This window comes from Neolamprologus multifasciatus, chromosome 18, assembly GCF_963576455.1.
Source record: "Neolamprologus multifasciatus chromosome 18, fNeoMul1.2, whole genome shotgun sequence".
Classification (NCBI taxonomy): Eukaryota; Metazoa; Chordata; class Actinopteri; order Cichliformes; family Cichlidae; genus Neolamprologus; species Neolamprologus multifasciatus.
The window spans coordinates 1,711,690-1,726,293 of NC_140456.1; the positions used below are offsets into that span (position 1 = coordinate 1,711,690).

At 43.8% G+C, this 14,604-nt stretch overlaps 3 protein-coding genes and 1 pseudogene across 6 annotated transcripts in view; 1 reads left to right on the plus strand and 3 right to left on the minus strand.

Annotated features, from left to right (window-relative positions):
• LOC146496938 (cytolytic toxin-alpha-like) overlaps window positions 1-7,269 on the minus strand; it is a 12,442-nt pseudogene extending 5,173 nt beyond the window's left edge. Inside the window, exon 1 of the transcript XR_014870617.1 lies at window positions 6,849-7,269. The product of XR_014870617.1 is annotated as a cytolytic toxin-alpha-like (transcript). The remainder of the gene's footprint in view (window positions 1-6,848) is intronic.
• LOC146496935 (uncharacterized) overlaps window positions 1-14,604 on the plus strand; it is a 66,814-nt gene that overhangs the window by 49,443 nt on the left and 2,767 nt on the right. For both annotated transcript variants that reach the window (XR_014870649.1, XM_085141037.1), the window contains exon 3: window positions 13,757-13,920. Coding sequence is in view for 1 of the 2 variants with exons in the window: in XM_085141037.1 (XP_084997163.1) it covers window positions 13,757-13,920 (164 nt within the window). In the remaining variant the exon portion in view is untranslated. The remainder of the gene's footprint in view (window positions 1-13,756; window positions 13,921-14,604) is intronic.
• LOC146496937 (uncharacterized) overlaps window positions 1-14,604 on the minus strand; it is a 44,984-nt gene that overhangs the window by 10,826 nt on the left and 19,554 nt on the right. Inside the window, exon 3 of one of the 2 annotated variants that reach the window (XM_085140608.1) lies at window positions 12,873-13,587. In XM_085140608.1, coding sequence (XP_084996734.1) covers window positions 12,908-13,587 — 680 coding nt within the window. In that variant the 3' untranslated portion in view covers window positions 12,873-12,907. Of the gene's footprint in view, window positions 1-12,602; window positions 13,588-14,604 lie in introns of those variants that run through there. The other variant, XM_085140607.1, reaches the window with a different exon arrangement.
• The window catches only part of LOC146496939 (uncharacterized), a 32,499-nt gene continuing 18,165 nt past the window's right edge, over window positions 271-14,604 (minus strand). The window contains exons 2-3 of the mRNA XM_085142176.1: window positions 4,843-6,631; window positions 271-290 (exon numbers count right to left, since the gene is read on the minus strand). Of these exons, the coding sequence (XP_084998302.1) occupies window positions 271-290; window positions 4,843-6,289 (1,467 nt within the window). The 5' untranslated portion in view covers window positions 6,290-6,631. The remainder of the gene's footprint in view (window positions 291-4,842; window positions 6,632-14,604) is intronic.

Consider the following 14,604-nt stretch of genomic DNA (forward strand, 5'->3'; position numbering starts at 1 on the left):
AGTCACCATCAAGTGCTCTGTCCCCACTGCTGTTCTGCATAGGCCTGAACCCCCTCAGTGAGATCATTAACAAGACTGGCTACGGATACCGACTACGGAACGGAGCAGTTGTCAGCCACCTCCTGTACATGGATGACATCAAGCTGTATGCCAAGAGTGAACAAGACATCGATTCACTGATCCACACCACAAGGATATACAGCAATGACATCGGAATGTCATTCGGACTGGAGAAGTGTAGTCGGATGATAACAAAGAGAGGGAAGGTAGTCAGAACTGAGGGGACTGAACTACCAGAAAGCAACATTGCAGACATAGAGGACAGTTACAAGTACCTGGGGATCCCGCAGGCGAATGGGAACCATGAAGAGGCTGCTAGGAAAGCTGCAACCACCAAGTACCTGCAGAGGGTCAGGCAAGTCCTGAGGAGTCAGTTGAACGGTAAGAACAAGATCCGGGCCATCAACACGTACGCCCTGCCCGTGATAAATAATCTTAAATAATCAGGCCCCATCTTATCTTAATGACCTTGTAGTACCATATCACCCTATTAGAGCACTTCGCTCCCGCTCTGCAGGCCTACTTGTTGTTCCTAGAGTATTTAAAAGTAGAATGGGAGGGAGAGCCTTCAGTTTTCAGGCCCCTCTTCTGTGGAACCAGCTTCCAGTTTGGATTCGGGAGACAGACACTATCTCTACTTTTAAGATTAGGCTTAAAACTTTCCTTTTTGCTAAAGCATATAGTTAGGGCTGGACCAGGTGACCCTGAATCCTCCCTTAGTTATGCTGCAATAGATGTAGGCTGCCGGGGGATTCCCATGATGCATTGAGTTTTTCCTTTCCAGTCACCTTTCTCACTCACTATGTGTTAACAGACCTCTCTGTATTGAATCGTATCTGTCATTAATCTCTGTCTCTCTTCCACAGCATGTCTTTCATCCTGTCTTCCTTCTCTCACCCCAACCGGTCGCAGCAGATGGCCGCCCCTCCCTGAGCCTGGTTCTGCCGGAGGTTTCTTCCTGTTAAAAGGGAGTTTTTCCTTCCCACTGTCGCCAAAGTGCTTGCTCATAGGGGGTCATATGATTGTTGGGTTTTTCTCTGTATCTATGAAGCGCCTTGAGGCGACTTTTGTTGTGATTTGGCGCTTTATAAATAAAATTGAATTGAATTGAATTGAATTGATCAGATACCCTGCTGGGGTAATAGGCTGGCCAAAGGAGGTGATAGAAGCCACTGACATAAAGACAAGAAAGCTCCTTACCATGCATGGAGGGTTTCACCCCAAGTCCAGAACCCTGAGGCTGTACGCTAAGCAGAAGGAAGGGGGCCGGGACTGGTGAGTGTCAGCACCACAATCCAGGATGAGACAAGGAACGTCCAAGAATTTCATCACGAAGATGGCCCCAACTGACAGCGTGCTCAGTGAATACCTCAGGCAGCAGAAACCCAAGAAAGAGGAGGGAGATGAGGAACCATCATGGAAGGACAGGCCCCTGCACGGTATGTACCACCGGCAGACAGAGGAGGTGGCTGATATCCAGAAATCCTACCAGTGGCTGGACAAAGCTGGACTGAAAGATAGCACAGAGGCACTAATCATGGCAGCACAAGAACAAGCTCTGAGTACAAGATCCATAGAGGCTGGGGTCTATCACACCAGGCAAGACCCCAGGTGCAGGCTGTGTAAAGATGCCCCAGAGACAATCCAGCACATAACAGCAGGGTGCAAGATGCTAGCAGGCAAGGCATACATGGAACGCCATAACCAAGTGGCCGGCATAGTGTACAGGAACATCTGTGCCGAGTATAACCTGGAAGTCCCGAGGTCAAAATAGGAGATGCCCCCAAGGGTGGTGGAGAATGACCGAGCTAAGATCCTGTGGGATTTCCAGATACAGCCGGACAAAATGGTGGTGGCTAACCAACCGGACATAGTGGTGGTAGACAAACAGAAGAAGACGGCCGTAGTGATCGATGTAGCGGTTCCGAATGACAGCAATATCAGGAAGATGTTTATGTTATATATATATATATATATATATATGTCATATGTCCAACTTTACTGCATTAAAATCATGTTTACAGCCTGTTATAAAAAAAAGTTTGGTCCCTGTGGATTGAGTCTCCCTTCAAAACAAATGCAGGGTAATTATTCTGCATCATGTATCTGATACTGGAGTTAGGGGCGTGGCTACTTTTACTGGCAGAAAGGCTGGAGTGATGGGAACCTGTTTGGGCTCATGTCTGCTGCTTCAGCTTATGGTCTTTATGGTCTACAGTGACCCCTTGTGGACATTGTTAAATACTGCTGTGTTGAGTAAATGATGTGTTGTGATTGTTTCTTAGTTATCTTTGACTCTACTAATTAAAGAATTGCCTGTTTCTGTTTCCAGAAAACCATGCTCATAGTCACATATACCGTATCTTCTACAACTGTAAGTTCACGTATGGCTGCACTGCATTTGGATTAAGCCTGGCAAGCTCTGATGTAACCAATGCTTCTGTGGAACTTAAATAAAGACAATTAACTGAACTCCTGGACTGCTGCCGTCATCAGCAGAAGACTTAGGCCAGACTTGTATACCCAGCACTCCCAGTATATATATAAAAAAAAAAAAACACCCAGCACGCCCCTGCGGGCGGTTTATCCTTCAAGCTCGGGTCCTCTACCAGAGGCCTGGGAGCTTGAGGGTCCTGCGCAGTATCTTAGCTGTTCCCAGGACTGCGCTCTTCTGGACAGAGATCTCCGATGTTAGTCCCGGGATCTGCTGGAGCCACTCGCCTAGCTTGGGAGTCACCGCACCTAGTGCTCCGATTACCACGGGGACCACCGTTACCTTCACCCTCCACATCCTCTCGAGCTCTTCTCTGAGCCCTTGGTATTTCTCCAGCTTCTCGTGTTCCTTCTTCCTGATATTGCTGTCATTTGGAACCGCTACATCAATCACTACGGCCGTCTTCTTCTGTTTGTCTACCACCACTATGTCCGGTTGGTTAGCCACCACCATTTTGTCCGTCTGTATCTGGAAGTCCCACAGGATCTTAGCTCGGTCATTCTCCACCACCCTTGGGGGCATTTCCCATTTTGACCTCGGGACTTCCAGGTTATACTCGGCACAGATGTTCCTGTACACTATGCCGGCCACTTGGTTATGGCGTTCCATGTATGCCTTGCCTGCTAGCATCTTGCACCCTGCTGTTATGTGCTGGATTGTCTCTGGGGCATCTTTACACAGCCTGCACCTGGGGTCTTGCCTGGTGTGATAGACCCCAGCCTCTACCAGAGGCCTGGGAGCTTGAGGGTCCTGCGCAGTATCTTAGCTGTTCCCAGGACTGCGCTCTTCTGGACAGAGATCTCCGATGTTAGTCCCGGGATCTGCTGGAGCCACTCGCCTAGCTTGGGAGTCACCGCACCTAGTGCTCCGATTACCACGGGGACCACCGTTACCTTCACCCTCCACATCCTCTCGAGCTCTTCTCTGAGCCCTTGGTATTTCTCCAGCTTCTCGTGTTCCTTCTTCCTGATATTGCTGTCATTCGGAACCGCTACATCAATCACTACGGCCGTCTTCTTCTGTTTGTCTACCACCACTATGTCCGGTTGGTTAGCCACCACCATTTTGTCCGTCTGTATCTGGAAGTCCCACAGGATCTTAGCTCGGTCATTCTCCACCACCCTTGGGGGCATTTCCCATTTTGACCTCGGGACTTCCAGGTTATACTCGGCACAGATGTTCCTGTACACTATGCCGGCCACTTGGTTATGGCGTTCCATGTATGCCTTGCCTGCTAGCATCTTGCACCCTGCTGTTATGTGCTGGATTGTCTCTGGGGCATCTTTACACAGCCTGCACCTGGGGTCTTGCCTGGTGTGATAGACCCCAGCCTCTATGGATCTTGTACTCAGAGTTTGTTCTTGTGCTGCCATGATTAGTGCTTCCGTGCTGTCTTTCAGTCCAGCTTTGTCCAGCCACTGGTAGGATTTCTGGATATCAGCCACCTCCTCTATCTGCCGGTGGTACATACCGTGCAGAGGCCTGTCCTTCCATGATGGTTCCTCGCCTTCCTCCTCATTCTTGGGTTTCTGCTGCCTGAGGTATTCACTGAGCACGCTGTCAGTTGGGGCCATCTTCGTGATGTATTCTTGGATGTTCGTTGTCTCATCCTGGACTGTGGTGCTGACACTCACCAGTCCCCGGCCCCCTTCCTTCCGCTTAGCGTACAGCCTCAGGGTGCTGGACTTGGGGTGAAACCCTCCATGCATGGTAAGGAGCCTTCTTGTCTTTATGTCAGTGGCTTCTATCTCCTCCTTTGGCCAGCCTATTACCCCAGCAGGGTACCTGAGCACGGGCAGGGCGTACGTGTTGATGGCCCGGATCTTGTTCTTACCGTTCAACTGACTCCTCAGGACTTGCCTGACCCTCTGCAGGTACTTGGTGGTTGCAGCTTTCCTAGCGGCCTCTTCATGGTTCCCATTCGCCTGCGGGATCCCCAGGTACTTGTAACTGTCCTCTATGTCTGCAATGCTGCCTTCTGGTAGTTCAATCCCCTCAGTTCTGACTACCTTCCCTCTCTTTGTTACCATACACTTCTCCAGCCCGAACGACATTCCAATGTCATTGCTGTATAGCCTGGTAGTGTGGATCAGTGAATCGATGTCTCGTTCACTCTTGGCATACAGCTTGATGTCATCCATGTACAGGAGGTGGCTGACAACTGCTCCGTTCCGTAGTCGGTATCCGTAGCCAGTCTTGTTAATGATCTCACTGAGGGGGTTCAGGCCTATGCAGAACAGCAGTGGGGACAGAGCATCTCCTTGGTAGATCCCGCACTTGATGGTGACTTGTGCTATGGGCTTGGAGTTGGCCTCTAGTGTTGTATGCCTTCCTGATGAAGGCTCTTAGGGTCCCATTGATCTTGTACAATTCTAGGCATTCCAGTATCCAGCTGTGGGGCATTGAGTCATAGGCCTTCTTGTAATCAATCCAGGCAGTGCACAGGTTGGTCAGTCTGGTCTTGCAGTCTCGGCTGACTGTTCTGTCTACCAGTAGCTGGTGTTTTGCGCCTCTGGTATTCTTGCCAATTCCTTTCTGTGTCCCGCTCATGTATTGACCCATGTGCCTGTTCATCTTAGCCGATATGATGCCTGACAGGAGCTTCCATGTAGTACTGAGGCAGGTTATTGGTCGGTAGTTGGAGGGGACTGGTCCCTTCTTGGGGTCCTTGGGGATCAGGACCGTCCGACCTTCGGTTAGCCATTCCGGGTGTCCCTCATTAACTAGCAGCTGGTTCATTTGTGCTGCCAGACGCTCGTGGAGTGCAGTCAGCTTCTTTAGCCAGTAGGCGTGAACCATGTCGGGCCCTGGTGCTGTCCAACTCTTCATACTGGAGACCCTTTCTTGGATATCTGCCACTGTGATGGTTACTGGACCCTGTTCAGGGAGGTCGCTATGGTCTGCCCTCAGATCCACTAGCCACTGAGCATTGCCGTTATGGGTTGCGTCCTTCTCCCATATGCTCTTCCAGTATTGCTCCGTCTCCAGCCTTGGTGGTGCTGTTCTCTTATTATTGTTCCCTTGCCACTGAGAGTACACCTTTGCTGGTTCTGTGGAGAACAGCTGGTTTATTCTCCTGCCTTCTATTTCTCTGGTGTACCTCCTCAAGCGGCTGGCCAAGGCTGTGAGTCTTTGCTTGGCAGTTTCCAAGGCCTCAGGTATGGACAGCTTGCTGTATTTCTTATGCACCTTCTTTGTCGCACCTTTCTGCAACTCCGTTAGTTGACTAGCCTCTAGCCTCCTTCTCCATGGAGGCTGCCCCTTGTGGCTGTTCAACTTGTAGCCAAGCATCTCACTGATCACTGCTGCCGTATTGTAGATCAGCTTGTTAGTCTCGGTAATCGTGGTTGTAGGTATTGTCCGTAGTGCTGCGTTAACATCCTCTAGCAGACCTTCTGAGGGTACTTCACGTAATCTTGGTAACCGGCTTCGGGGGATCCAGGTTTCAAGCTTGGCCATGATCCTATCTTTCAGGTCAGTTCCTCTCGCACTCAACGATCCTTCTCCTGTCGCACTTGGGGCTATGTACCCAGTCTCGGGTGGGGGTGATGATATCTCCCCCCTGACCTGGCGTCCTGACTCCTCCTTGCCGTAGCATTTATGTTGTACCTCGTCAATCTCTAGCTGTGAGAGCAGTCCCTTCTTTCGAATGTTGGAACACTGAGCTACTAGTTGTTTCGCCGTCATTGTGGATGTTGGGTATCGACGAATCCATAGGTCCCTCATCCTATTCATGTAGCCTATTCATGTAGCCCCTTCCGCCGGGGTTACTTGCGTAGTAGCATTCCAACAATGCCCTGTTTTCGTCTCTTGCCCACCGATGCCTTCTTGTTCCAGTAGCCCACTTCTCGTCAGGGTGTCCTGGTTCCTCAACACCTGACGCGGACCTTGTTGATCCGGGCGACGTCCGAGCCGGCATGCCTTCATATTTATCTGTCTCGCTCATATCTGCGGTAGGCTCGCTTAGCATAGGGGGTCTAGCCTTAGGACCCTTACTGGATACAGACGCCCCAGGCAGGGATCGAACTTGCGACCTTCTGCTCCAAAGGCGTGTAGTCTAACCACTACGCTATCCAGCTGCTATATATATATATATATATATATATATATATATATATATATATATATATATATATATATATATATATATATATATATATATATATATATATATATATATATATATATATATATATATATATATATATATATATATATATATATTCTACAGTCGACTGGCTTTAAAAAATGAAAGTTTGTGATGCATCAAGAATTTTTACATGTAAATTCTTACCAGGGACGAGCGCGTCACTGCGACAGTCGTACAGCATCCCGACGCTGAAAGGCCGACCGAGGGCTGCCACCTCCATCGCACCGCCTGATGTACCGTCCATCCTTCAGTCTAACCTGGAAATCATAGAAAAAGTTTGAGGATGATTTTCTGGTTCTTCTGCTGTCCAGCTGTTTGTTTTTATACCATTACTATGACTGACAACATCTGGAATAGTTCCACCTGGCACTTCCTGGGTGAGACAGTGACAGTGTAGTAGGTTGTAAAATGCTGCACGTTCAGTTTTACGGAAACAAACTGTTTCTGTTTATAACTGTCAATAACACCTCTTATACATTTACATACTAAGGTAAAACCTTATTACATCAGTAGATGGTGATCCTGCACAGCTGTGGATCCACTGGAAAGCAAACAGCTGCAGGTTCAGGCATTAAAACTCTTTATTGATTAATTAAACTAAATTAATTGTATAATTAATTATAAGTAAATAAATTTATATACAAAACCAAAAACAGTAGGACCTTCCACATGTTAGAGAACAACACTAACCACTATGGACACACAGGAATCTGTGAGAAAAAAACATCAAAGTTATTCATGTTGCTGTGTTTGTATTTAAGGACTGTTGATTAAACGTTATGTGTGTTATAAAATATTGTTGAATTAATTCTTAAACATATTTTAGTTCTTACTGAGTTTTAGCTGCTTTAGAAAATTAATTCTTATAAGATTTCCACCTTTTAGCTTTCGGATTCTCTCAGCCTTTGACGTAATTATTAAAAATTATTTCAAAGTAACACTGTCAGGTTACAGGTGGTGCCCATGTGTACTGTTGTTTGTAACCTAAGGAGCTTGGAAAGAAAAGCGTCTGGACTTCTTTAAGTTGCTTGAAGACGTTTCATCTCTAACCTGAGAAGCTTCTTCAGTTCTAGGATCAAATGGTGGGGAGTCCCAGATTTAAACCCAGTGGGAGTTTCCCCCCAAAGAGGGACAAAGGACCCCCTGATGATCCTCTACCTAATCACATGAGCCAAGGTGTGAAACTGGGTGTGGGTCCCAATCAGACAGGGTTTCGGGTGAGTTCATTGTGAAACCTGGCTCCACCTTATCATGTGATTTCCTGAGGTCAGATGTCCCAGGGTGTGAGTGGGCGTTAAGGCGTCTGGGAAGGATCTCAAAACTGGATTATAGATGGCAGACAGTTGGTGTCGTAAACCACCGCCTCTGTTCAAAGATGGTCGCTCACAGTGGACATAGATGGTTTCTTTCACTCCTCTTTCAAACCATCTGTCCTCTCTGTCCAAAATGTGAACATTGGCATCCTCAAAAGAGTGACCTTTGACCTTTAGATGCAGATGGACTGCTGAGTCTTGTCCTGTGGAGGTGGCTCTTCTGTGTTGTGCCATGCGCTTGTGAAGTGGCTGTTTGGTCTCTCCAATGTAGAGGTCTGGGCATTCCTCGCTGCACTGTACAGCATCGGTCCCCAACCTTTTTTGCGTCACAGACCGCTTTAATGTCAGACAATATTTTCACGGACCGGCAGGTGTCACGGATAAATACAACAAAATAAAATGATATGACCAAGACAAAAACTGTGGTATTTTGTAAATATAATATTACACGCGAATTCACTGTGTAATTGTGTAACTTTATTAGCAGCATCCTCCTGATAAAGGTATCGCACATAAACAAGTAGTATTGCCTTATTGTCCACATCTGTAGACTCATCAACCTGCAAAGCGTACCATGGTGATGTATTAATTTTCTCCAACAACTCTGTCTCAATGTGCTATTTCATCAATGCGACGAGTAACAGTGCTAGCCGACAGAGGCACCTGTGCTATCCTTTCAGCCGCCACCTCCCCAAAAAGTTCACAGCAAATGTCTTTAGTGGCAGGAAGGATCAATTCTTCACCAATAGTGAATGACTTTTTAGCCTTAGCAATACGGTTAGCCACCAAGTATGATGCTCTCTGTCTTTGGGATGAACAGTTTCTGTCTGAGTGTGTTGCTGGGTACACTGGTATATCCCGTTTGGAGAAGACGCTCCTAAGTTTTTCTGATAAACCTCAGAAAAAACTAACCAGGTTAAAACCGTCATTTCTTAAAATGTGTTTAAGATAGAAGATATTGAAATCCATGTTAAAATGTAAAATAATAATGTTTAAAATATTGAGAAAAATGTTTGAATTCCTTTTAAAAGGAGTACAATGTATCCTGTTTTATTGTGAAAAGCTGATGATTGTAAGAGGAAGTGAGTGTGATTCAGATTGGTAGCAGGACTGAGAGAAGTTTGTGCCAGTGTGTTTGTATGAACTGGACCATCTGCTTTGTCGATGTGCGCATTTTGTAATCTTCCTGTGAGGAGCTCGGGACATTTCTGCTCCAAATTCAAAGAGTAGCTGATCACTCTGCATTCCTTCACATCTAACTGTTATGATCCAGTCCCATTTGATGAGGTTGCACAATGTTCCAGATCATTTCCCAAGAACCTTATTTGAAGAACTTAATTTGACTGTCTCAGCAGCAGAGGATAACTGGAGATGTGTACATTAATATAAATAAAGCTAAAGAAAAATGAACAGGTAGCCCACAGAAAACATGTCCTCCACCAGTAATTATCACATTATTACGTTCTTGTTTCTGCCTTGTTCCCGAACTATTACCACCTTACTACCGGGCTGCATTTCCATATTATTACCTGCAGTTTTTGGGCCCTTATTATACAATTACATAAATCTCAGTGTTATATTACTCAACTATAACTATGTTTGCTACCATGATTTTTTTTTAATATAGTTGTGAGTGGTAATAACATATAAATTGAAGAACACAGAGTAGATGCACATTTTGTAGTCCATCTTCTGTCACTGTTTCTTCTTGTTTTTAAGTCCTTAAAAATCCTCCTTAATGCCTTTCCTTGACCTTGTAATGTTTCCCACTGTGATGAAGAAAAAATGTTAAGGAGAAGGAGGTAAGAGGTCATTTTTGGACTATTCAAAGCGCGCTCTGACCACTCAACTATCATCTTTCCTGAGGAAATCTGACTGTTGGACCACACCCTGTAACATACTCTCTCTCTCCTCCCCAGCAGGCCGAAAGTGTTTCCCTCCCTGAATGAAGACAGACAGTCTGTCTGACTGAAATGCCTCTTTAACTGATCTACCTGGATCATTTAGCATTCATTATGATGACACACAGTGTACTCACAGCAGAAGTCGTCGATCCTCTGAAGTTGTTCTGTCGTCTGCCTCTTGGTCTCTGAGAGGAAACAACTCCAACCGCAAATGGTCTGATATCTGCGGCTTTAAACTCTGCTGCCCCCTTGTGGCACCAACACACTGCAGCTGCTGCTACTGATCATGACAGACAACATTCAAGTAATATTAACAAGCACATTAATTAAACATTACTGAACAGATTGGTGCACAAAGAGAAAAAAACATATTGAAATTCAACTTTCATCTTCAGGAAATGTTTTTTTTAACACTCACAGTTTCACATCTATAAATCTGACCATAAATCTGTCAGAGGATGTCAGATAAGACCGTAGACCTGAAGAAGCCAGGAACGTTCTTCTAGACATCAGCAGGAAGCTCGGTGAGAAGGTGACAACTGTTGTGTGTGTTGTGTGATTCTTTAGAAATGGAAGAAATATCAAATGACCATCAGTCGCTCTCGGTCTGGAGCTCCATGCTTGCCTCATGGGATGATGGTGATCATCAGAAACGTGGTTGTGATGGACAAACCCATGGCCACACTCTGAAGTCGTTGCCAGACAAAATGTGGTGGCCAGGGTTTGAAAGCATTAAATGCAACAGGGATAACTGGACTGCACCACCACTTCCTGCTGAAGGGGGGGAATGTGTGTTTTCTTTAATGTAAAAACAAAGTAGTTGCCCTTAATTAAATATTTGAGTTTAGGGTTTAATGTTTTTGATTTTCTTCTTTGGTGTTTAGTTTATTATCAAACCAGACTGTACTGCATTGTTTTTTGTTTACAGTTGTGTTTTGTTTAGTTACCCCTCATGTGTCATAGTGGTCTGATCAGCCATTAGATAAACCCTTGTGTGTCATTTCATGTTTAGGTCAGTTATGCTTGTTTGGGCAGTCAGTTGGTTTGATAAGTTGCGGTTTTACATGAGTTGAGTTTTGTTTCTTTTACCTATTTTATGAGCTCAACATTTATTACTTTTGTAAATATAATTTTTGGTTTAACCCTCTCAGGCTCAAATTAAGATTTTGTTGCTAATGCACAAAAGAATACCTGCAGTGGTACTTCTGAGTAAAAAAACCTCATAAAATATGTATGTGGGGTAATCAGGTTGTTAGTTTTTACTTGTTGCAAATCTGCAACGCCTGCCTTGAGAGGGTTAAATGGCAACCCTATTTTTCAAATAATTTCTGTGACTCCTCCTGTTTTCAACTCGGTCCATCACACAAGCCCAAGCCAGCTAAGATCAGCAAGAACCCTGTTATCATGGTTCCGAAAAGGTAGATACTCCTCCTGTCCTAAATCGACCATCCCGCCAGGCACATGACCCTCCAGTTCCTCCACCTGTCCATCATGTATGTGGCAGGGAATGTCCCTCCAGGATAGTCGGGCTCCCCCGACCTCAGGCTTCTCATTGAGAAGAGGGTGTCAATTGGATTCAGGACCAGTTGATCAAATTATAATTATCAAAGCTGAAAATTTAAATAGTTAAAAGTTGAAATTTGAATAGTTGGTTTTTGTATTATATTATTTATTTATTACATTTTATGTGGAGTGAATAAATAAAAGTATATTTCCGGTGGCCCCTAGAGACAAAACACGTACAAACTCCAAAACACGTACAAACTCAAAACACATAAAAAACACAACAGAAGTGCTCCAGGATGCTAGGGGGCAGTGTTGAGCTTTTGTTACCTCGTGGCTACACAAGCCAGCAAGTACCAACGACCGGATTTGGTGTGTGGTAGTAACAGGTAAATGAACTTTTTTTTTTTATTATTATTATTTGAATATATATGAGTGCTTGTGTATAAATACACAAACAATACACACATGCTTTCAATTGTGTAATTTAAGTGATCTAGGTAGCTGTTTTGGAAGTTCAGTTAACGCTAGAAATGTGTTTTGGAGTTTGTACGTGTTTTGTGTCAGGGGCCACCGGATATATTTATATATAAAGATATATAAATAAAACCACTTTTTTTTACATTAGTAATTCCTTTTGTGCATAATTTTATATTATTGTTAATAATAAATAAATTAAAGCAACAAAACAACCTGAAGAGCCGGTTCGGAGCCGAAAGAGCCGGTTCTCTAAAAAGAGACGGAAATCCCATCACTAGAATACAGAGCTCAGAACTGCCAGATTCAATGATTCTAATAAAATAATGTGTAATGTAGTAAATGCACAGAGACTAAAGGAGCACAGCTTTACTGGAAACATTCGAGCTGGTTTCAGACGGCTGAAGTTCTTCATGCTGCCTCACTGTCAGACATTACTGAGGACTCTGCTGGAAGGGAGCGCCCTCTGCTGGGCTGCTGGCCAAACTACAAGCACTGTGTTAAGTTACTGAGTGTAAATTTAAAAACGAGTGGACAGGAAGTAAATGAAAATGAAGCTGTGAATGTGTAAATGACACCTGTGAGTTAGTAAAACTACGTTTGATAGCTGATAAACATTTACTGTGTTTTATGAAGCAACAGAAAAATCCAGCAAAATTACAGGAAAGGAAACAAAAAGTAAAATTACACTTTTTAAATAAAAGCATAAAAATCAACACATTAAAAACTCCATAAACATCAACATCAGGAGTCACTGAGAAAATAAACTTAATATTAGATCAAAGTTAAAGAATATAAAATATGCTGAAAACAAAAAGGTTGAACATTGTAAAGTCCACTCCAATAATCACACTTCTATGTTGAAGATAAATCAGTTTTAAAATGAGATCTTATCAGGAAGCAAACAGTAAATAAGAGTTTTTTTACATGTGTCGTTTGTCTTTATCGACTGAGTTCAAACTGGTCTCGACCTTTTCTTTGTTCTTCTTTGTGATCACATGAATGTTCAGTGAAGGAGTTTCTCTCCTTTCTCTATTTTAGCCATGAGCTCTGCTTTTTCTTTCATGGACATCAGAGACTCAACTCGTCTCTTCCAGCCTGGTTTGCCTTCAGATTTCTCTCCTTCAATAAGCATGTCGATGTACTCTGGAGTGGACAGAGGGTTTGTCTTCAGTGATGTCTCTTTGAGTCTGTTCAGACACTTAGAAGATTTCTCCATCAGTTTCATCACTTCAACCTGTAACGTTTCATATTCAGCCTCCAGTTTTTCAGCAATCATCTTCTCCATTCCCAGGTATCGCCTCATCTCTGCTCCATATATGTTAAGTTTCTCACTCGTCTCTCTTATCTCCTCAAGCTTGGCTAACCCAAGTTTCACCTGCTCCTGCAGATTCTCAACTGAAATCTCGAGCTGCTTTCTTTCTCTGAGGACTTCCTTTGTCAGTGTCAAGCTTTTGGTTTCTATTTTATTCAGAGCAGCAAAAAACTTCTTCATACTTTTTGTCCCCATTTTCCAAAACATCTGATCAAAGTCTCCTTCATCATCATCATCACTCATACTGTCTTGTTTGGCTGATCTGTTGTTTGCTAAAAGTGCTGAATTATTGAATTTGAAGTGAGCCGGCAGTCTGTCTTTTGTTTTAGGACATGGGACTCCTGCAGCATTGATCGCCTCTAGAACTGGAGGTCTCTCTGTCTCTTTCTATGCCTCTTGTATCTCCAAAGCCTGGAGTGTCAATAATGGTCAGAGAGAACGGGATTTTAAATCCATCCTGGTGGTTGATTTTGTAAACATCATTCTTCATTCATTCATTTATTTCACACATGGTTCAACAGTGTTTTATTTCGCTCCCAGGAGCGCGCGCCCCCGACGGACGTAAACAAACAGAGAGAGAGGGGAGAGGGAGTGAGAACACAACATCACGGGCAGGCCAACTGGTGGGGACCGTCGGACCTTGACAAAATCAAGCTCTTTGACATCAACAAAACTCGCTGTGATTGGACAAAGAGAAATGCTGAGTATGACACTTATACACATAACAAGTTGTGATCAGGATAATCTGTAATTGATTGATTATTGATTATAATCTCTGCGCCTCAGTCTGTAGTAACTCTGGTTGGATGTTAGAGGATCAAATGCTTAAAGACAATAATGTGTTTTTCCTGGATTTTAGGTTAAAACTTTCATAAATATTAGAGACTGTTCATTTCTTTATAAGTGAGCAAACGTACAGATTCAGCAGGGAAGAAATACATTTTTCCTCTATGGTTCATTTTCAGAAGAGTGTCAAATATTATAAAAACAAACTTCAGACAGAGAAAACCTTCGGTGAAGATGAAAGATCTGATTTATTAAATACTTCAGAAAGTGAGTTAATCTGATTTATAAAAGCAGAAACCTTCAACAACCAGTTTGTTCTAAATGAGGCTGTTGCTGTTTTTAGTCACAGAAACAGGACGTCGAGTCAAATTTTATGAAATATTATAAACTGTTTTCATTATGAGGCTGTAATTAAAGCTGTTTAAATGCTGCTTTTATTTTAAGATTCTCACATCCCACCAACAAAGGTTTGTGTTGCTGAGGCAACAGGCAACATCCAAACATTACAACAGTAATGACTCAACACAAACACACACATATATTTATTTATTTATTCATTTGATGTGGTTTTGACATAATGACAAAAGATTCAGAGTAATAAA